Here is an 18,719-nt window from a genome sequence, read left to right as displayed (position 1 = left end):
TAGAATAGTTGAATTAAAACTCTTTTCATAATCTTTCTCACATCATCTCATTTCATTGGCACCATTGGCCACAAGTATAACTTTCACTTTTGGCATGTTGGCCACACTTTATATCCCCAATTCACTTATTTCACTTCCAACCATCTTTATAGGTTACCAACAATAAGACATTTCCAATCAATACTTTAGGTACACATATGAGTAATTAAGAGTCTTAAGCATATTGAGTTTTCTCACACAATTTGACATCATAACCTTCCTTTGAAACACCAGTCAAAGACATAGCATTTTAATACACATATCATTCTTGAACACATTTCCAAAAGATAACATAATGTGATAGGAACATTCGAAACACATTTTGATTACATAATTCTCGACACTTTGCTTATTTGGGACATTCAAATTTATTAGGAACAATCTGGAACATAGAATAAGGAACTTGAGACATCCATATTTGAAACTTACGGGAACAATATTGAATTCAATTCTAAGAAGGAAGTTTAGCCAACATACCTCAACTGAGCTTCCTTAAACTCTAAAATATTCCGGAATTCTTAGCAACTTCAATCTATTGTATAAATATAACAAATTGAACCAAAATTAGGAAGATGATCATGGTTCTAGCTCATTTGAGCATTTTATCAAACACTAGGTGTGCATTAAGGTTTCGAGCCCTTTTATGGAGGATTCCATCATCCCACAACCCATTCTTTACCATGCTTAGTTCAACAATATTCCTACACTTCTTTATATTACATACATGTAAAAAGAACAACTCTCATGCCCAAACATTATCTTGCTAATTATCCATTTTCAGATAATTTCGAAATTAGGGGTTAAGGTGTAGAATCTTACCTCTAGGATGAAGACCTTGTGGGTTTTTCCTTGTTAATCTTCCAAGATTTGAGAAAGAATTGAAGAATCAATTATTGAGGAACACCTTCTCACTCTAGGGCTCTCTCTCTCTCTCTCTCTCTCTCTCACTCTAAAATGTTAGATTTTAGCTCATAAATGGTCCAAAGAATGTATTTAATGTAGTAAGGTCGGGTTTTAAAAACCCAAAAATGGAGCTCCGGAACAAGGTCTGCGATCGCATAATCGATATGCGGACCGCATATCTGCCGCATAATTGGTGTCCAAAGCTGGCCAAAAATTTTCCTGGGTCTGCGGTTATTATGCGGCCCGCAGACCTATTCAGCGGTCGCATATTAAACCACAGAACAGTTCTGCGGTCGCATAGTCGATCGCTGAATGGCATCCAAAATTTGCCCCTCTCTGGTCTCACTCTACGACCATTATGCGGTCCACAGAGTGATTCTACGGTCACATAATAGACCGCAGAAATGCATTTTTCTGCCAAAAATTTTCCTTTATCGCTCAGTGCATTGTTCAACCCAAAAAGTCCAAGCCGCGAAGAATTTCTATAATCCTCAACACATAAAATCAATTCGGCACCACGAAACATTATTTTCTTTTGCAAACTTTTATAGGGACCTACATTTAACTTTGATGATATTCGGTTCAGATTATTATCCCAGAAGCTGTAATATGTTCGTTATGCCATTTTGAACTTGTGTACAAAATGTGAGGTGATTCCAAGTTGTTTAAACTTATTCGGCGTAAGTTTATAATTTGGAAATTTGAAATAGTTCATTAAGCTGGAATAAAGATATGATTCATCTTTATGATGTTATTATGTGTGATTTTAGGTCTTGACTAGGTCTGTGTTATGTTTTGGGACTTGTTGGCATATTCGGACGGGATCCCGAGGGGCTCGGGTGAGTTTCGGACGAGTTTCAGACCGTTTGTCCTTTATGTGTGATTGTTGGTTTCTGCTGGTTTCTAAGGTTTCAAGCATTCCTCACGATCGGTAAGTGGTATACGCCACCACATAGTGTTATGGGAGCTGACCTTCTTCACGATCGCGGTAGAGTGTTCGCGCTCGCGATGATTTGGGCTTTAATCCTTCACGTCCGCTTAAGGGCTATGCGTTCGCGTAGTGTTGAATTGGACTAGGTAGAACATAATGGGTTCTTCTTCGCATTCATGCATGTGTGTCCGTGTTCGTGAAGGTCTAGCAGCTGTGGGTACAACTCCGATCGCGTAGGGTACCACTGGGTAGTGCATATAAGTACTCTATTTCGGACATTGAACTCATTCTATCACATTTTTAGTTATAGAGCTAGGATTTGGGCGATCTTGGACGTGATTTTCTTGATTTGGATTGGTATAAGTATTATTTTACTTTGTTTGATTATATTCACGATTCTACCTTCGATTTGAGCATTTGATTGATGGATCTAAAAGAAAATTCAGGGTTTTGACTTGAAATTAAGAAAATGAATTTTTGGGTTTTGAACATGAAATTGAGGTCGGATTTGGATGAAACCTATATGGCTAGACTCATATTCTAATGGGTTGTCATAATTTATGAGTTTTGTCGAGTTTCGAGTTGCGAGCCCTGGCTGATTGTTTTGTTGACTTTGAGTATTTGATTAATTATTCAACCTTTATCGTTTGGGTTTGTTTCCTATGGCATTATTTGATGTTTTGAGTTGCTTTGGCTTGTTTCGAGCCGTTCGGAGGTCGATTTGTACGGGATGGCACTTTTGGATTATCGATTTGGCTTGCTTAAGGTAAGTATCTTACCTAAACATTGTCGAGGCACTAGTTGCTTGAGTTATTTATGATTTCTATGTGCTATGGGTATGCATATGTATGGGTTTAAGCCCGAGTTCGAGCACTGAGATATTTATCCATGCTCGGGGTAGTGCTAAGCGATGACATACCTTGGATTGATTATTAAGCTTCATTCCATGATGTTTCTCATATTTTTAACATTGTTGGGAATTATTTGATCCATGTTTGAGGTTACATAGAGGCTAACCCCCTGAATAAACTTGATAATTGCTATTTTCGTTATGAAATTGCCGATTTGAGCTATGATAGCACACTTTGCACATGCATACACCTTAGCGTGCCATTCATACCAGTCCACGAGTATGAAATCTGATATTCATTGATCATATACATGTATTCTTGAATATTTGCTTTTATGTGATATTATTTGGACTAGATTCCTCTGACCATGCCGGGCCGATTATGTTGTTATGCCTGTGACCACGCCTAACGGATCGTGATGGTATGCTTGTGACCACGTCGGGTGGATTGTGTTGTTATGCTTTTGACCACACTGGGCGGATTGTGTTGCTATGCATGTGACCACGTAGGGCAGGTTATGTTGGAATGCATGTGACCACGCCAAAAGTATTGTGATATTGTTCCTGCCACCACGTCATGCATGTTGTGATATTGTTCATGTGACCATGCCGAGTGGATTGTGATATAGCCTATGACCAAGCCAGGAGGATCTGTGATATTAAGCTTGTGACCACGCCGGGCGGATTATGATATTGATCATATGACCACGCTGGGCTGATAGCACGTGAGTTATCCCTATAGCATATGGATATGGATCCATCCACCTAGGGTCACCCTCTAATATTTCTCTCTTGATGGTGTACACGCGGATTATTAGAGCCCAAAGGGTTTCTTGTTGATGTGAGGTTTGGGAGAGTGTGTTATTTGTTTGGTTCAGTTACTGAGATTCTGATGTGGGCCTGAGAACCAGGATATTATTTCTATTTGTATCGGTAGCATGCCGGAACATATTGATATTTGGTTATTGCATTTCATCTTTACTTTCAATTTTCTTTGGTTATTTACCCTATTTATCTATATATCTTCTTTATATTAGGGATTTTTAATAGAGCAGAATTTGTTAAGAAACTTATGTGAGCACCGAGATGGTTTTATCTGTGATTTCATGATTTGATCATTTTTTTATTCTATACTTATTGGAATTTATGAACTTGTACACGTGATTGGCGAGTATCATTTATAATTCTTGCTTCTTTTACATCATCGAAGTTAGTTATGATACTTGCTGAGTACAAGGGGTCGGTTCTACTCATACTACACTTATACACCTTGCGTGTAGATCTTGGAGTTGTGTTGTGGACGACGGGAGCTGGCACTGAAGATGTACCTGCCTTCCAGCCTTGTTCTTGGTAGTTTTAGATTCAAATTCTTTTTATTCTTAGTAGTCCTATTCCTGGCAGAAAATTCCATCTTCCAAAACAAAGTGCTGAACAACATTGACAACACTATAAAAAACGTGACCCATACACAAAACACAATGATGAGCAAAGTGGAAACAATTGAGTAAAAATTGGAGCAGACATCGTCTCATCATGCAGTACTAATCAATGACCTAGAACTAAGGATGGAAAATTGATAATATGAGATTTGTCCGCCAGGAATATCACTTTTCCAATTCTTCCAACAACAATAATAGGAGACGATTTCCATCAGAGAACAAATTCAACTTTTCAGAAATGACCACTTTGAGTCATAAAAGACCCCAGTTTTCTCTTCAAAACCTACCTTCTTCCCTATGTCGCCAATAGCATATTCCCCACCTAAATTGGACTACACCTTTTCTTCTTTTCCTACTACCTCACAAAATCCTATTTGTTTTACCCAACTCTTAAAAGAAAAACATGATTTTGATATTGCAAAAATGGTTGGGGAAAGGAAAGATGCTCCTGTGGCCAAAAAACAAACCAAGAAAAGGAGAGATCATGGAGAAAGTTCAAAAGGGTCCAACCCCAAAAACCTGATGATTTCTAATTAAAAGGCTCCAGACCTCTATGTCTCCCAACCAAGAAACATGTCAGAAGAAAATATCACATGGTCGGAATCTCTAAATTCATCAGACGATGATACAATAGAAGATAGCTCTAAATCAAGTAATGAATCCACAACAAACTCTCCCGAAGAAAACGATCCCCCAATATTTGTGAACCAGCCAAGAGACCTAGAAATATTTGAAGTAGATGAGGATCAAGAAGGCATGATAGATGAACCAATCCCATAAAGAATACATGTGCCCATGGCGTCAAAACAAGTTGGAACTGGCTTCCACACTTTCACCTTAGATGACGTAAAGGTTTCAAAGTGGCCTCAAAGGATCGAAGACTTCTATACTTGGATGGTGACCAAATATTTTATGGAATGAAAGAAGTATATCATCTTGTCAGAACTCATTTCATGGTTCTCATGAATCCTTAGAGATTGGTGGAACTCACTTGGGATTCAAGAAAAAAATACTTTTCTTACTTCCCATGAATTTGCCTTCAACATCAGAATCCTACATGAAGTTTTACGTGGAGATGTTGGCCAAAGACAAGAAAATATGAGGAGACAGCTCTTCGAGATGAAGTGTGCGTAATTCGACAGAAATGACATTGACAAGCATTTTCAAAAAATGGCAAAGAAATACTTCGAGATCGGCAGAGACATCAACCTGAAGCAAGCCTTTATCTCTTCTCTTCTGAATTTATTGGCAAGCCAAACCATGACCATCATTGAAGAAATATCTCAGTCAATAACAATCCCATAAGTCGGCTACATCCGGCAAGCTATCTTCGTCGCCTTGGAAGGCATTTTGTATTAAGCGCTATGCCCTAAAACAAATTATCCAGCACAATCGAGCACTTGACAAATCATGTCGCAGATCTGATCTGATCACCGGATGAGGATGTTCCTGCCACACATCTAGGTGACTAAGAGGATTCAGGAGGTTCGGATGGACAAGAATTCCATATGGGAGAGCAAGGTCCAAGAGGCGCACAAAATATTTTAGATGAAGGAAAAGTGATATTTTCACAAAAAGAACAGATGCTTTATTTGCCACAAGATCGGACATTTTGAAAGAAATTGTCCCCAATTGAGGAAATCTGTCAAACTCCTAGAAGAAATTGAAGAATACAATGGCATACATCTCGGATAAGAAGAGGTCTCGAGTCTATATTCTCTATGGATGATGAACCCACTGAAGAAACTTTATTCTCTCTTGGTATATACGAAGATCATGGTGATGACCACTACCAAATTTCAGAACCAGCAGCTAAAGTTCGGGAAGCGATCAACACTCTCATAGCCATCCCATAGGTGGAACTCAAGGTTTATCCACCCAAATGGGATAAACCAACTTGAGTCATTGCTTTCATTGACATGGGAGCTGCATGTTCACTCATGAATCATGTTGTTCTCCCTGAAGATCAATGGGTGTCGCACCTTAAGAATTTCAACACTGCATCAAATGGAATCCTGACTACCACCGTCATCACAAAGCATCAAGTCACAATTGATTTCTTTCCAGGATTGAAGTGTAGAACCAAGCTGATAGGGTCCGATGTACTAGTAAAATATCTTGTTGTTGGATTTGACGTTTTTAGACAACTAAAAGATCAACTCCAGATCAGGACTAATGGGATAACCTTTAAGAAGCAGTTCAAACCTTATTCTGAAATTCCAAGGCTATTCCAAATCACCAATGACAAACAAATCAAGGAGATTGAACAAAATCTCATTGAGCATTCATGTGTTGAATCCCACAAGGATTTTATGAAGAAGGGGAAAAGCCCATTATGGAAAAACGAAGTGTTTTTTTATCAAGCTCCATTTCAAGAAGAATGAAAAAATCAATCCAACAAAAGCTAGTCATTAAGGCATGAATCCAAATCATCTTTAGCTTGCAAAGAAAAAATGCAAAGAACTCTTGGAATTTGATCTAATAGAGCCATCAGATTCATAATTGGCATGCGAAGCATTTTATGTCAACAAAAGAGCTTAGCAAACAAGAGGGAAACTCAGGTTAGTTATTAACTACCAGTCACGTAACCATTTCCTCCAAGATGATAAATTCTCTATCCCAAATAAACTCACTATTTTCTCCCACCTAGCCAAGGGCAAATATGTTTTCAAGTTTGATCTTAAATTTGGATTTTGGCAATTGGGATAACTTCTAAGAAAGAGTCAAAATGGGATTTTTCATCCCCGGTCATCACTTCCAATGGAAAGTCATGACCTTCGTATTAAAAAATGCACCCTCCTTATTACAAAAGGCCATGAAAAAAATATTCCAGCCCATCCTCCATACCTCTTTAGTTTACATTGATGACATCATGTTATTTACTGATACATTGAAGAAACATGTCAACATGATTCATCAATTTGAGGCATTGGTAAAACAATACGGGATCATGCTTTCAGCAAAAAAGATGGTTCTTGCTCAAAAGGAGATTGATTTTATCGGAATGCATTTCGTTCAAGGTGCATACAGTCCAGGACCACATATATGTCAGGAACTGCTCAAATTTCCAAATAATAGCTTCACAAAGAAGCATCTCCAACAGTTCTTGGGTGTAGTAAATTATGTAAGAGATTTCATCCCAAATATCTCTACACACATTTCTCCGCTCACAAAGATGTTCAAGAAAAATGCTCTGTCATGGGGAAAGGAACAAGATGAAGCAGTCAGGGAAATAGAGGAGATATCTAAAGATGTCAAGTCCCTCTACATCCCTTCAGAAGGTAAGGAGATACTGCAAACTGATGCGAGCAATAAATACTGGAGTATTGTTCTATATGAAGAAAAAGATGGTCAGAGGAAAATATGCAGATATGCTAGCGGAACGTTAGTCATGAAGATAGTCCCAACATTCAATTTAACTTCTGTAGTACCCAAATTTGCATGTTGGTACTCATAGTATCTTGTATCTAGAAGAGAAAGTCGAGCAACAACAGGTTGACCTTTTCTTCCGTGATATGTTAAAGCGATTCGGATAGCACCAAAATGGATATGGGTAAAATCATGATTTCTCCATTATTTGGGAAAGTCATTAGGGATTTGAAGGGTGATAAATATTTCCTCTCGAGTGGCAGAATAGGATGCAGGTCAACGTTTGAGGCAACAACATATTCTTTGACTCCTTTTGGTCTGTGTTGGATTAAGGAACGAATTTGGGTCCATGGTGCAAATAATGTTTTTGCAAAGGCTGAGTAAGGGTTTATGAGGGGTAGTTCAATGGAGGTTACTTTCTTTTTGAACAAGGTTTTATATAGAGTAGGAGACATATTTATCTTTTCAAGGGAAGACGATGATGGAAATGACTCAGATATATTTAGTAAACTGTTCATCCCTCCGAAAGGATGGACTGGTTCTAATACTGCAGTACAGTATAAGCACAAATCTAGAGACTCCAAGAAAGCAAACTATATCATAGATACGAAGGTTTCCCTACAATGGGGTTGACTTCAACAACCCATAAAGGACGGCTTGCCAAGCTACACAAATAGTTAATTTGATTATAGTCGCAAAAGTTTTCCTACAAAAGGGCTGGCTTCAACAACCCATAAGAGATGGCTTATCAAGCTACAAAACTCATAAAACTTTTGTACTATAACCAACTTTAGCTGTTATAACTAAGAAAACTTTCGTACTACAATAAGCTAACTTTCTTAGAGTATTCTTACTCTATTTTCATACATAGGCCGACCTTTCCATTCATTCAAAAGAAAGAACAAGAGGGAAATTTAGAAAAATCTCATATGTAATATATCACAAAGATTTACAAAGGTTACAAGATGATCTTACAACTATATATTGCCTCCTTTATATAGGACTAGGAGGTTATTACAAGACAAACTTATATTATAAAATAAACCTATCTTACATGGTAAACCTATCTACAAGTGTCTCCCTTTTGACATGTGAAGGACCTTAGGCAAAGCAACGAAAAAGGCTTTTGAAAACATGTGAAAGAGGTGAAATATACATGGTATAGCAGGAGAAAGTATGTGGGAGCATGTGAAAGGATTTGAAAGTAGGGTGTTGCATGTGATGAAGCATGTGAAAGTAGGGCCTGGATAGTATGGAAAGATGTGGAATTTTGTCTTGGTATATGTAGATGATTTTTTAGGGTTTATTTTGGCAGGTAATGTGGAATTATGGTGGGATTAGCATGGATTTAGATGATTATTTTCCATTTATTCTGTGAGTTTGTCTTCTAGGCATCTTTCCACAGATGTTGTGTAGTAACACCTGGAACTTGACGGTCCTTCTTCGATGTGTTCCTTCTCCTTTGGATTGAGAGTTGTTATCCGCAACCTTAATCTGGAGATATCTTGAGTGATATTTTATCTAATGACTTCGTACGTGGTTTGATATTCCTTTATTGCTTCTCAGACCATTTTCCAACAAGGATGAGTGCTGGTATAATTCCAACTCGCCTAATCGTTTGGCCATATTTCTCTTGGGATGCACCTATTTTGCTGGAAGATAATTCTTTGTGCTTCACTATATTCTTCTTCCATGGATAACATGGACACGGGAAATTTCCACCAGAATGATACTTCTGCTTGCGCCTGGACTTTTCCATTAATAATCTTCACTGGCCTATGGAACATGAATGCATTTGCTTTGTAGGAATCATTGAAGAATTTTATCAAATATATTTGAGGTTTGAACCATAATAGAAATATTTAAAAGCATGTTTAATGTTATCAAAATCCTTGAAGATGTTGCACTTGAATTCTATGAAAATATAAATTGATGGCATAGGTACCAGAAAAACAATATTAGTTCTTATGAAAAATTCTTGGCTTGTTCTATGAATATATGGCAGAATGGATATTCTGGATTGACCCCATAAGGCTTGAGAATGGATCCTTTATGTTGCCGGAAAACCCGGAGCTCATAATATGTTCTTCTTTCCATTATAATTAATGTATCAAAAGGTCAATGAGGTTGAACAACTCCGGTGGATAATCTATTGGCTTTAATAAATTTGTTCCTGGTATATTTGAAAACATAAAGATATGGTTGATTAGCTTCTGTTTTGGCTTCATTTTTGCTGTGGAAAATCTTTTTGAGAATTCTTCCGGTCGAGGCAGAAAATCTACAAGAATGTTATCCTTTCCTTTCAGATGCTTGACTTGGAACTTGTATAGAGAGAACCATTGGGCCCATCTGAGAATCTGAGGATTGAGAATAATTTTTGCATTTATCTGGATCATCTTTGGGAAGGCCTTCATATCCATTTCTATCAGAAATTCTTTATGAATCACGAAAAAATTGAATTTCTTTACTCCATTCTTCACTGCAAGTATTTCCTTGAAAGTGGAGTGATAATGTTGCTCGGCGTCTTTGAACTTTCCGCTAGTATATCCGCATCTTTTCCTCTGACCATCTTTTTCTTCAAATAGAACAACACGCCAGTATTCATTGCTGGTATCCTTTTGCAGTATCTTCTTACCTTCTCAAGGGATGTAGACGGACTTGACATCTTTAGGTATCTCCTTTATTTCCAAACAAATTTTGTATTTATTTCCTATCAGCTTTCTAAATCTAAGTCTTAGTAGTTCATGACTTGTACTACCAATCCTTGGGTTATTGTATGAGAATCACAACTATTTCATTTATTGGTTTCTTATTATTTCATTAGAGTTGTATTTACTATTATTTGACTTACCTAGAGGGTTGGGTTAGGTGCCATCACGACTAGTTGGATTTTGGGTCGTGACAAGTTGGTATCATAGCTCTAGGTTGATAGGTTCTATGAGTCATAAGCAAGTGTTTAGTAGAGTCTTGAGGATTGGTATGATGAAGTCCATACCTATTTTAGAAGCTACAGGTCATATAGGAAAATTTTCCATCTTTCTTTCCTTATTGTGCGGCATTGATTCAGCTTGAAGCGTATCTCTTTGAATTCCTTCAACTCACTCCTATTTTAGAAGTTTATCTCTTTGAGTTCCTTGGTATCAGTTGTGCATTTACGGTTTGTGATTTAAGGGATGAGGTGCGAGATATATTTTCTGCATTTTTGTGATGGACCAATCTGGAGGACTAGAGGCCGGGTTCAGACTACAGCTTGGGCTTGGTGGGTTTAGTTGTGTGAGTATGTGTTTTGGATATATATGTCTGATAGTGTCCCTAGGAGTGGGATTGATGGGTCAAATTGTAGTTGGATAGCTATATAATAATTTTGATGTGACTGCGGAATGTATTTAGAATGTTTGGATGTGACAAAAAGAATTTTTGCTTGGGATGTGAAAGGACTATGGATGTTGCATTTCTGTCATAAAGTGTTGTACCATCTTGAGTTATGAGTATGTTAGGGATCTTGTAGTTGTTCAACTGTACGATGAATTAGATTCTTATACCTTGATGACAAGTTCAGACTCAGGAGGAATTAGTGATTGCATAATGTTTGCAACAATGATGGTGTCATTGAGGGGTGCAAGTTTGAGGCTAAGCAGGTGGGTTATCTCATGGGGGATGTTCTGAGGATGTGTGAGCCTTATAATATTTCTATGAAGAGTTTCCTTTCTGCCAGCGGAGTGTGTATTGCAATTTGAGTTTGGATTGCTTGAAGGAGTTTGCACGACTGTCACGGGGATGGATATGCACTTTGCGGGTGATCTGAGGTATTTAATGATTTTTGATACATGAGTTTGTGAAGGATACGATTGAATTACAGTACGAGATCATGGCAGTTAGGAAGTAAGATTATTGTGTGTTATCGAATATTATGTTCTATGGTTTCGAGCCAAGTGTAGGAGTCTGCTATTTACAATCAGATTGCATCGTTATGTGTTATATTGGTTTCGGTCTGAGGCATATTTGAGGATCAGTTATGACTTGCGGAGGTTGGTTTTGAGGATGAATTTAGCAAGGAAAATTCTGGATGCATGATGTATTACACTACATGGATATATGTAAATCTTTGAATGATTTGATTCTGTTATTTGTGATGGATGTGATGTGCTAAGAGAAGGGAGTCACCCGGTTTAGTTAAGGTGGGATTAATTCTTTGGGTATTGGTGTGCTAATGGAACACAAGTCATTCGGCTTATTTAGGCTGTGCATTTGGGATTCGAGTAGGGAGAATGACTCTCGAGAAGGTTCTAATGGGTTCAAGATTCATATGTGGCAGTTGAGGAATTTCTAGATTTGTAAATGGCTAAGATCTGATATTTGCATTGAATGGTGTCGAGAATCATGATATTTCTGTATCATTACAGATATTACATTTCAGTATCAGAGAGGTTAAGGAAACAACTTCAGACTCACATAAGGTCTCTTTAGAGAGAGTATCTCGAATGCGGTATTTTTTGGGTGTTTAAGAGGAAATACAGTGGAATATGGGCTTTAGGGCGACGTGGTCTCATGCTAGGATCTCTTATGGCGAGTTTTGGTTAAGGATTGTGGGGTACTAGCAAGGAGAAGTGTTAACTTGAAGTCAATTAGGAATAAACTAGTAGAAATAGCACATCTGGTAGTAGGTTGGATCAGCATGGTAATAGAAATAGTATGTTCTTTTAGTTTTCTTGTTGTTGTGAGGTTTGACCGGTAATTTTTTGCAATACTCTTGCGTTGAGCAATCTACATGACTTGCTTGAGTTAGAGGGATTCAGTTCTGATGGCTAGGTTTGTGGAAATGAGTTTCAAAGAGTTCTCGACGATTTTGACCACGGCTTGGGACTATTGTTTTCGACAAGTGTGAGGAGTATGATATGTGTTATGATCTTCTTCTAGATGGGGTGAAGTGGATGGTTCGTGGGTGATGGAATATGTATACTGCTCGTGATTCAGAGTTGATAATAGGGTTCTCCTATTTTTGTATGATGGCATGATAGATGTGGTCCGACATGTGGGATTGAGATTTGCACGCACGAGGTTGCGATTTCGTTCAAATGGAAGGTCGTGAGTTCTAGACAGTATGGGTGGTTTCAGATATTAGAAGAATGCTGGCACAATCTGGAATCATATGAGAAGGGTGCGCATTACAGAATGCACACTATGTTTTGACTTGCGGATGATTGATTGGTATTATGGTAATCGCTTGGTTGATCGACTACTAATGTTTAGATTTTGGCTATGTGGCATGGGAGGATTTTTGTAGTATTTCTCGCTAGATGATTGTGTATGAGGGATGTTTCAGTCCTCTGAATGGTGGAGTGGAATTGTACATAGAAAACTCTGGTATTCTAGGGATTTCAAGACTCTGAGGGTTCTCGGAGTCAGATTATTCCTTGGTTGCGAACTATGAAGGTATGTTTAAAGGTTGCCGGCTGATTATATGTGTTATTGATATGTTTTTGTGGACTTTTCGGAGATTATCAACCTATTTTGGGAGAGTCGGGATGGATTTGGAGGCCTAATGAGCATGTGTATTCTACATGGGGTCGGATTTATTTATTTAACACAACTGATATGTTTGATATGTTACTCTTTTATGCTACGATGGGTTATGAGACCGTTGGTTATTTGTATGCATGATGCGGTTTTGTTGGGCTTTGTGTCTAAATTCGAGTGAGATGGTTCTTGGGGGGTTGAATGATAGATTACGCTTTGGTTATGGTTTTCCTGTAGGTAGTATATGGTGTTATTCGTTCCTCCATGGTTATGGTCATGCTCTCTGTGTGATTGTTGTTGGTATGCAAATGGTTGTTGATTTTGAGCCTCATGGCTCGAGGTATTCCATGTGGACCGGTGTTTGGGTTGGATCATGCACTGCGACAAAGTTATGTTGGGATATGATCCTTTGTCTTTATTCTGTGTGTTTTGGTTCTACTTTGTGTGATGAGTTTATAGCATTGCACCTTGTGGTAGTATTTGTTGAGCTTGGGGGACAATTCTCTCATTTGATCTTCTTGCAATCATTGGGTATATTCGAGTTGTTGCTTTTTTGGTGCACGAATTGTGCGGTATGTGGCTAGAGGTAGTGCTAGTATGGCATGTCAGTCGAGCAGCTTGTACTAGATAAAATGAGGTTATTGGACCCGAAATGAGTGCTATCGGATTTGATTAAGGTATATTTAGAAGAATGAGGTCAGTAGTCGACTAAGAAACTGGCTATGGTTCTTGTTGGGTGAGAGAGCTCCACGACATGTTGATATGATAAGTGGTTATGAGTTTCTGTGTGTTTCTTTCATCATTGGAAGTGTACGAAGGGTCAGAATAAGGTTTCATTTGATATGAGGTTTGTTACCGGTATCAAGATTGTTATTGGGCAGCTAATATGATTGGAAGTTATTGTTATGAGTATCTAAGTTATGTGGAATGTCATGGGATTATATCTTGGGCTATGGTTATTGCTTGGTACAGCTTGTTCAGACTTATACAATGTGTAGATGCGAGATTCAAGTCTTATGATGGGTTCCGGATGTTGGAGTTTGGGTTCTATAGTTATGAACAAAGGTTGAGGCAAAGATCTTCATTTATGCTATTTTGTCGGGCTTATATGGTTTGGGGTGACGTGGGATCATCAATTGGTATGTGTATGGTGAGTTTACATGGTTATTTGATGGTTTGGAATGACTCTTGGCATGTTCGAGGATGAACATATGTTTAAGTGGGGGGAAATATAACGACCCGACTGTTCGTTTTGAGCATTTGCATTCATTTTGGTGGTTTGAGATCATGAATAGTTTCATATGGTGTATTATGACTTCCATGTATCGTCGAATTTTGTTTTCGAGCGGTTCGGGATTGGTTTGGAAGAATGAATCTCATTTTAGAAGATTTAAGTTAAACGAGTTGACCAAATTTGAATTTTGTGTATTGACCTCAGATAGGGGTTTTGATGGTTCCATTAGGTCCAGAAGGTGATTTTGGACTTAGGCGTATGCCCGGATATGCATTCGGATGTTCCTAGAAGGTTTTTGCTCTATTTGGCCAAAATTAAAAATTTGAAGGTTTGGAAAGTTTTTAAGTTTGACCGAGAATTGACTTTGATGATACCGGGTTCCGATAGTTATCCCGGAAGTTGGAATGCATTCGATATGTCATTTAGAAATTGTGTACAATTGAGGTGGTTCCAAGTTATTTACACCTGTTTGGCGTAATTTGAGGTCATTCTAAGGTGTGATTCATCCTTCTGAAGTAATTATGAGTGATTTGAGGCCTCGATTATATGTGTGTTATGTTTTGGGACCTGTTAACTTGTTCAGATGTAACACCCCGAAAAATTTTGAAGTACTTAAGTGTAAAGCCCGGAAAAAATTTGCAAAAGAAAATAATATTTTGTGGTGCCGAATTGGGCTTACATCCATTGGCCAAGGAAGTTCATCGATTGGCTAGTTTGGGAATTCATCTTACGGACTCTAGTGAAGGAGGGTAATTGTGCGAAATAGGGCTGAATAATCTTTTGCTGTGGAAGTGAAAGAGAAGCAATACAACGATCCATTGTTGGTGCAATTGAAAGAGGGGATTCATAAACATAAGAACATGGCCTTTTCTCTTGGCATGGATGATGGTACACTAAGGTACCAAGGGAGACTATGTGTTCCAAATGTGGATGGTCTCCGTGAAAGAATTTTGACTGAAGCTCACACTTTTAGGTATTCCGTGCACCCAGGTTCTACAAAAATGTATCATGATCTTAAGGAAGTCTATTGGTGGAATGATATGAAGAGGAATGTGAAGGACTTTGTGGCAAGATATCCAAATTGTCAGCAAGTGACGGCCGAACACCAAATGCCTGGTGGGTTGGCACAGAACATAGAAATTCCAATGTGGAAGTGGGAAATGATTAATATGGACTTTGTGGTAGGATTACCGCGCACTCCGCGCAAGTTTGACTCAATTTGGGTGATTGTGGATCGACTCACGAAATCAGCACACTTTTTGCCGATTAAGTCTACCGACATAGCGGAGCAGTATGCTCAGATGTATATCAAAGAAATAGTTAGGTTGCATGACACCCCAATTTCCATCATATCTTACCGGGGAGCACAATTTCCATTAACACACTATTCAGACGCTTGAGGATATGTTGCGTGCTTGCGATCTAGACTTCAAAGGTAGTTAGGATGATTATTTACCACTCATAGAATTTTCATACAACAATAGCTATCACGCTAGCATTCAAATGGCACCGTTCGAGGCTTTATATGGTAGGAGATGTTTATCTCCCATTGGGTGGTTCGAAATTGAGGAAGAAGAGTTGATAGGGTCAGACCTCGTGTATCAGGCTATGGAAAAAGTTACAATCATTAAGCAGCGGTTGAAGACTGCTCATAGTCGTCAGAAATCCTATTCAGATGTTCGTCGTAGGGATTTGGAGTTCAAAAGATGATTGGGTATTCTTGAAAGTTTCCCCCAGGAAGGGTGTAATGCGATTTGGTAAGAAAGGGAAATTTAGTGTGAGGTATGTCGGACCGTACAAAAGCATTCAGAAGATCGGTGAGGTGGCGTACAAGCTTGAGCTACCACCTGAGATGTCATTAGTACACTCGGTGTTTCATGTGTCTATGTTGAAGAAAGTAGTTGGGTATCTGACACTCATTGTTCCGGTTGAGACTATTGAGGTAAATGAGAAATTGACTTACGAAGAGATTTCAGATTCTATTATTGATCGGCAAGTCCGAAAATTAAGAAATAAAGAAATTGCCTCGTTCAAAGTGTTATGGCAAAACCAACAGGTTGAAGATGCTACTTGGGAGGCCGAGGAAGAAATGAAGAAAAAGTATCCTTATTTGTTTGAATGACCGTGTATTTATAAAGTTGTGATCTAGAAAAATTATAAGACTTACTTTTTATGAATTTTGTATCATGGGAACAACTGGCATTAAGGGTGTTCCTTTCTAGAAATATATTGCTCATGAGGCCGTAGTTAGTGTTGTTTCGCATTATGTTACGTCATTGGATTATGTATATATGTTGTTAGGATGTGTTTATGGGGCTCTCTGACAGGTGGATACGCCTAGTTACAAAGGAAACTCTGGCGAATGTTTTGGAAATTTAGGGAGTTAGTCAAATTTGGGGCTGCTGGTGTATGGTATGAAAAACTGAGTTGCATAAGATGCTAATAATAGATTTTGACCCTCATTCGAGGACGAATGATCCTAAGCGGGGGAGAATGTATCACCCCAAAAAATTTTGAAGTACTTAAGTGTAAAGCTCGGTAAAAAATTTGCAAAAGAAAATAATGTTTCGTGGTGCCGAATTGGGCTTACATGTTTGAGGATTTTATAAATTCTTTGTTGCGAGCTTGCTTCCTGTGGCTCGGACTTTTTGGGTTGAACAATGCACCAGAAAGTAAAGGAAAATATTTGGCAATGAAATACATTTCTCCGGTCCATTATGCGACTGCAGAATCACTCTGCGGACCGCATAATAACCGCAGAATTAGGCGGTTAATTGGTCCAGTGGGAAGCAATTATGCGGTCGACTATGCGACCGTATAACTGTTATGCGGTGCACTATGCGACCGCAGAACAGTTATGCGGGCCGCAGACACATTCAAATTTTTGGTCGCTTTGGGCACCAATTATGCGACCGCAGAACCTATTCCGGAGCTTCATTTTTGGGTATTTAAAACCCGACCCTAATTCGTTAAATACACATTTTGGGTCATTTTTGAGCTATAATCTGATATTTTAGAGTGAGCGAGAGTGCCCTAGTGTGAGAAGGTATTCCTCAATAATTGATTTTTCAATTCTTGCTCAAGTTTTGGAAGACTAAGAAGGGAAACTCACTAGGTCTTCATCCTAGAGGTAAGATTCTATCACCCTAACCCTCAATTTCGATTTTTGTCTAGAAATAGGTAATTAGCAAGATAATTGTTGAGCATGAGAGTTGTTTATTTTACATGCATGTGATTTCAAGGGGTGTAGGAAGGTTGTTGAACTAAGCATTGTAAATATTGGGTTGTGGGATGATGGGATTCTCCATAAAAGAACCTTGAAAACCTTATGCACACCTAGTGTTTGATAAAATGCTCAAATGAGCTAGAACTGTGATCATCTTCTTAATTTTGATTCAATTTATTATATTTCTACAATAGATTAAAGTTGCTAAGAATTCTGGAACATTTAGAATGTAAGGAAGCTCAAGTTAGGTATGTTGGCTAAACTCTTCTCTTAGAATTGAATCCCACGACATTCATACAAATTATGTAACTCCCGAGTGGTTCATTATAAAATTGGCTATTGCGAGTAAGATTGGGTTGAAAGATATATGTTCAACAAGTATCCCAAATGATTTATTCATGTTATGTTATCAACTGAGGATGTGTTAAAATATCGGTTGTCCATATCATTAGTACTAACGTCCCTTTTTGTCGGGGGCGCTGCATCTTTAAATGGATGTGGGTGGTTCCATAACAGGAGATATTGATCAGTGATAGCAGCACACCTTCTTCACAACTGACTTGGTGAGCCCCACTCCATCCCGGGGTCATGAATCTTTTGTACTTTGTGTATTCTATTCGAGGTATAGCCGGGGCCTTGTTGTCGGCATTATCATTGTACTCTTCTTTATCTATAGAGGCTCCATAGACATAGTGTGGGTTGTGTATTGGTGCTGGGAAAGATAAAATATGTTATGCTGTGGTTGTATTATTTGTCCATTTGAGACTTTAAAAATGATGAAACTATTGGAAATAAATTGGTATTGTAGACATGAACACCCTTTTGTCTAATTAATGAAAATATGTATTATCTCCATTCATGGATGATTTTGGGTAGAATGAAATCCAACAGGCTTTCTCGGTCGGGTTCACTCGGTTGAGCGCCGGTCACGCTCTTCGGTTTTGGGGCGTGACATCAAACGGGGTCCGGAGGGGCTCGGTTAAGTTTCAGACGGTTTTCGGATCATTTCACCTTTTTATGTGATTGCTGGTTCCTGCTGGTTTTTGATGATTCAGACGTTCTTCGCGATCACAAAGTGGTAGATTCGATTGAGTAGTGTTATGGGAGCTAGTCTTCTTCGCGTTCGTGGTAGAGTGTTCACGTTTGCGTTGATTTGGACTTTAAGACTTCGTGTCAGCATTCCCGCCTACGTGTTAGCGAATGCGTAGTGT

At 38.5% G+C, this 18,719-nt stretch overlaps 1 protein-coding gene across 1 annotated transcript; it reads left to right on the top strand.

Annotated features, from left to right (window-relative positions):
* Positions 1-6,081: 6,081 nt before the first annotated feature.
* Positions 6,082-6,546, top strand: LOC138910808 (uncharacterized). The gene has a single exon (XM_070202053.1). It carries the CDS (start codon positions 6,082-6,084, stop codon positions 6,544-6,546), a length of 465 nt encoding a protein of 154 aa, XP_070058154.1.
* The last annotated feature ends 12,173 nt before the right edge of the window (positions 6,547-18,719 follow it).

The sequence above is a fragment of the Nicotiana tomentosiformis genome, chromosome 1 (assembly GCF_000390325.3).
Source record: "Nicotiana tomentosiformis chromosome 1, ASM39032v3, whole genome shotgun sequence".
Lineage (NCBI taxonomy): Eukaryota > Viridiplantae > Streptophyta > Magnoliopsida > Solanales > Solanaceae > Nicotiana > Nicotiana tomentosiformis.
This window is presented reverse-complemented; position numbering and strand designations above follow the sequence as displayed.